The 5,000-nt window shown below is 40.6% G+C and overlaps 2 protein-coding genes and 1 long non-coding RNA gene across 3 annotated transcripts in view; 1 reads left to right on the forward strand and 2 right to left on the reverse strand.

Annotated features, from left to right (window-relative positions):
* The window catches only part of get3 (guided entry of tail-anchored proteins factor 3, ATPase), a 6,646-nt gene extending 6,432 nt beyond the window's left edge, over positions 1-214 (reverse strand). Inside the window, exon 1 of the mRNA XM_060860688.1 lies at positions 1-214. This exon is cut by the window's left edge and continues 3 nt beyond it. Coding sequence (XP_060716671.1) covers positions 1-140 — 140 coding nt within the window. The 5' untranslated portion in view covers positions 141-214.
* A 429-nt stretch (positions 215-643) lies between these two features.
* Positions 644-5,000, reverse strand: part of rnf11a (ring finger protein 11a) — a 5,040-nt gene continuing 683 nt past the window's right edge. The window contains exons 2-3 of the mRNA XM_060859950.1: positions 4,067-4,236; positions 644-3,776 (exon numbers count right to left, since the gene is read on the reverse strand). Coding sequence (XP_060715933.1) covers positions 3,605-3,776; positions 4,067-4,236 — 342 coding nt within the window. The 3' untranslated portion in view covers positions 644-3,604. The remainder of the gene's footprint in view (positions 3,777-4,066; positions 4,237-5,000) is intronic.
* Positions 2,144-5,000, forward strand: part of LOC132839146 (uncharacterized) — a 3,549-nt gene continuing 692 nt past the window's right edge. The window contains exons 1-3 of the long non-coding RNA XR_009647706.1: positions 2,144-2,284; positions 3,127-3,320; positions 4,089-5,000. The exon at positions 4,089-5,000 is cut by the window's right edge and continues 692 nt beyond it. This is a non-coding gene — a long non-coding RNA (uncharacterized LOC132839146). The remainder of the gene's footprint in view (positions 2,285-3,126; positions 3,321-4,088) is intronic.

Here is a 5,000-nt window from a genome sequence, read left to right on the forward strand (position 1 = left end):
CATGTCGTTTTCCCAACGCCTCCTTTCCCACCTACAAAAATCCACTTCAGGGATTTTTGCTCTATTATGTTTTTTAACGTCGGCTCTAGAGGCTCTACATCAGGTGCATCTTCAAATTCGTCTTCTAACGAAGCTGCCATCTTGGTAACGATACAGTTCGGATTAAACCATGTTTTAAAAAGAAGGAAAAATTATAAAGCGGTCTATACGGAAAATGACGCCATTTTGGCTCAATTTACGTTCAGGTTGAAAGAGTGAAGACATGGAATATTAGGTCCAAAATGGCGCCTCAGAGCGTTTAGTTGCCACGGAAGTCCGCGGGACAAAATCAAGGGCTGAATCCCAAATGACTTCCTCCTCCCTACTTTTGTACACTATGTAGGCGTCATGTACCGCCATGTAACGCCTATATAGGGTACTTATTTAAACCGGGGGAACCGTTTGAAATTGAACCGATGACTCAAGTATTTTGGACCAGACCAAATGGTTCGAGAGCGAAGGGTTGGAGAATATTCTAGAACATGAAATTTGACCGTATTTAAAAAAGAAATAACTATAGATATAAATACAAACAACCAAACAAACACCGAATATTAAGTCACACACGAAGTCATGAATAAAGTCAAAAATAAATACTTGGAAGAATGTTTCATTTATTTATTTAGTTAATTGTATATTCATTTATCATCATCATCTTTACATATTCCTAAAAGCTGTGCCATCATTGTACATGTACAACACACACACACACACACACACACACACACACACTCTCTCTCACACACACACACAATCTAGCAGCTCAGATTCAGAACTACACATTACTGAAGCAAACTTGGCATCAAATCATGTCATATATTGTTTCCTAAAAAAAAGATTGTACTTCACATGAGTTGAAATCACTATTTTTTCATTTTGCATTGAAAAAAGAGAAAAGTGTGTACGAGAGCTAGATTTCTAAACACTACTCAACTCCAGATAACTTGAAATGTAGTACAAGCGACCTATTAAAAAAAACAATCAGTCTTCGGCTATGTTAAAGCAAACAGACAGGTTTCTGTTAACGCATCATCTGCTCATGTCTGAGACAGAATCATATCTGTGGACGCTTCCTTTCAAAAATGTTCTTATTATCAGTATGTTCGCCTCAGAATGATTCACAAACCTTAGTTACTAACTTCTCCTGTGCTAACAATTTATCAGTAACTTATTTCATGCCATCAACAAGAGATAAAGCGACAATGTCTGAGAACACAATACAACAAACTGGGAGCTTAAAAAGAAGCAAACACTTTCCAGAAAACGTGAGATTGATTAAAATCTCAGACAAGCTCAAATCTGAATGAAATCATTCACAACAATCAGAGATCCTGAACGAACTACAGATTACTTTTGCAGACAGGATGATGACAGTCTTGAAGAACGAAACAGAGAAACGACCACGATTATGTGAGTGGCAAAACATCTCGCCGTCTTAAGGTAGCAAACAAATTATCTGAGATCTCAATAATAATAATAATAATTACGCAACAACGACGCAGCATTTTAAAATCTCGAACAAACAAAATTTCTCGATACAACAAAATCTAAGACCGCTTCAAAACATTTCCCCAAAGATAACAACAACAATCTCTGGTCAGTTTTTTTTTTTCCAAGAAAACACAACCAGCTGCAATCATTAAAGAAAGAAACTAAACACCGGTTTCTTAAGAAAGACACAGCAGTCAAATATCTCTAAACTGCACGTTTACTACATAAATAATCTGAGAAAAAATTTAAAGTACGAAACATTTCCGCTGCAAAAAAAAAATCTGAACGCAGCATTTGTTAACGTCATTGGTTGAGATCGTGAACATAAAAAATCTAAAGTGGTTAGAAATGAAAATGGTGTTTTGTTTTTTTTTTATAAACCTTTTTTCTTCTTAATAACGACATAAATAACACAAGATCATGTGTGAACGTATAAAAGGATCCGGTTAGCACAGGACAAGAGTAAATAAAGCCCGTTTTGTGTACTCAGCACTCACTCAGTCACTGAGCAGTACAACGAACTGAATTCATTTCAGCTCTACACAAGGAGTAGTGAAAAATCCTCTTTCTTTCAGATTAGACGTCTCACAGTGTGACGCAGAACAGAACAGCCGATTTCTTTTTCTTTATGCCGACAGACTGAAAAGACGCTACATCGAGCTGCATCAAAACCGAGAATCTTTTTCTCTCTTTAAAAATACAAAAAGACAAAAAAGAGAAAGAAGGATCACGTTAAATCTTCAGCTCTTTACACGTAAGTACAGAAAAGCGTACAAACACGATTGTATCGTCCGAACGTCCGCCTTTCGGTGTAACGCTCGAACACGCGCGACAAAAACACACCCGACTGAAGGTGAAGGTTCACAACCAAGTGGATTAAGAGCTTTATGTACATTAGGTCATTAAGTAAGGCAGAAAATATTCAAAGGAGATCCGGAGTGAGATTTCCTTTTTTTTTTTTAAATGATATTTCATTTTTATTACTCTGATTTGAAATCTCAGATTTGGCACAAAAATAAGAAACAACATCTGGCAACCCGAGAGCGAAAGAAGAAAACAGCAGCACAGGAACCGAGTTCCACGATAAAACAAAACACACGAACGTCGTAATCTAAACAGAACGATCTGCTCGATGAGCTTCACTGAAGGGTTTATAGAAGAAAAAAAAATCCACAGCAAGGACTCACCAGAACGAACATTAAAAGAGGGATCGTGCCCAATCTGGCAACAATCCTGACACGACAAGCTCCTATTTACATGGTGCATTTGTGTATTTTAAAGGTGCGTTTTGAAGTTTCCAGCGCCCTCTGCTGCATGAAAAGTGATTTTACATTTATAATACAAACACTAAGACGTCTTTATCAATTTTACCCCCAAAAATAAAAAAAAGTGTCTGAGCAGTTCTCTATGGGATGGGACAGGAAAAAAACAAACCTGGAATGAATAAAGATCAGACATCTGCACTGCATGACATTTACAACAGTATCACAGTTTTTCTACATTAATATGAAATTAAAGGTTTAATTATAAATTTATGAAGAACACTAAAAAAACTTGGTGTTTCCTATTTCGGTTCTGTTCGTGTTCTTATTTCAGCTTGTTAACGATCTGCCGAAATTAACGAGGTGCTTTAAAGCGGATTAAGGACAAACTTTAGACGGACATGTCGGACACGCCGATTAAGCCTTCGCACATTTTCAGTCTGTCTCTGATTTGAGAGCTCTGTGCTTCAGCAGGACGTGAGACACCAGCAGCGTCTATGTTAGTGAAGAGAGGCTCAATCAAACACGGTAGGTTTCTTCCTCCTCCTGTGTATTGCACATTTTGAAAAGAAAAGGGTTTAATAAAGTGATCGTTTTTAATCGACTATATTTAAATGTAAAGATTCGGCCAAGAAATTATCAGAACGAAGCCTGCGTTCGTCCCCATGCCAGTGTGGTCAGCGGTTCCTCAGACCAACACCCGTTTCTTCACACACACACTCACACACACCCCTCCCACCCCCCTGTGACCCAAAGCTGACTCGATTGGCATGCTCCTGGTGCTGGCGTGTCTTGGTGGTAGCGAGCGAGGCTCAGTTGGTCTCGTAGGAGGAGAGCAGCGCCGCGTCCACCGGCTCCATGCAGGAAGGGCAGGTGAAGGAGCGCATGAGCCATGCATCGATACAGTCCACATGGTAGATGTGCATGCACGGCAGGAACCGGATCGGGTCTCCGTACTCAAAGTCAAGCATACAGATCACACACCTGGGAAAAGAAACACACACACACAGTTTACACTCTAGAAGGATACAGAAGGATAATACATCATGAATCGCTTGTGTGGTCGCAGTGTTGTAGTGGATGTTTTGGTGATTATTGTGATTGTGGTGGTGGGTAATGTGGTTGGGTTAATGGTCAGGGTGGTGGGTGCACTGGTTGGCATTGTGGTGGTAATTGTAGATTGTTGTGGATGCTGTAATTAGGGTGGAAGTCGCAGTGCTTGTGGTTGTGTTGGTAATCGTGCTGCTTGTGGTGGTTACTGTGGTGGTACAGACTCTTTGATCTTCTTGTCAGCAGGTTCGGATCCCGGGTTGAAGATGCCGCGTGGGAGGTGCTGGATGAGGCCGATGCGCTGAGCGATCCGTACCTGCTCCTCCTCCGTCAGCTGGGTGGCCAGACGGGTCTGACTGGGTGTGGGGTGGTACACAGGCACCTGCACACGCTCCTGCATGTCACACACACACACACACACACACATTACTGTACAGGTAAAGGTTTAAATCTAACTATTTAAAACAGGAATGTTTCAGAAATGTACAGACTGTGCAAAAGTAAAGGATAAAAAATAAATCCAGAAAGTCAAAAACTCTTCCCCGTTTACATGAGCACTAAATTGACTGGCATTCAGACAGCGCTCTTCGCTCCCCAAATTCCACAGTTGATCTTGTTGCTTGGTAATGGAGGCTACAGAAACATTAGCCTGCCAGGATTAAAGGTCTCTCACAGAGTCTAAGCCTCTGCAAATGCCAAGCAGAGCAGAGCGGAACCTTACTTTCTAATTATACGGAGCGGAAAACACTAGCTGACCTCGTTATTCACAACCTACACGAGAATCTCACGTATTATAAAAAAAAAATAAAAAATAGAATTTTGTATAACAGTGTGTATATACAGTGTGTGTGTGTGTGTGTGGACTGTGTGTGTGTATGTGTGTGTGTTTGGACTGTGTGTGTGTGGTGAGTGTGTGTGAGTGTATGGACTGTTTGTGTGTATGGTGTGTGTGTGTATGTGTATAGACTGTGTGTGTGTATGGTGAGAGTGTGTGTGTGTGTATGGTGAGTGTATGTGTGTGTATATAGACTGTGTGTGTGTATGGTGAGTGTGTGTGTGTTGTATAGACTGTGTGTGTGTATGGTGAGTGTGTGTGTGAGTGTATGGACTGTGTGTGTATGGTGAGTGTGTGTGTATGGGCTGTGTGTGTATAGACTG

This window comes from Tachysurus vachellii, chromosome 24 (assembly GCF_030014155.1).
Source record: "Tachysurus vachellii isolate PV-2020 chromosome 24, HZAU_Pvac_v1, whole genome shotgun sequence".
NCBI lineage: Eukaryota > Metazoa > Chordata > Actinopteri > Siluriformes > Bagridae > Tachysurus > Tachysurus vachellii.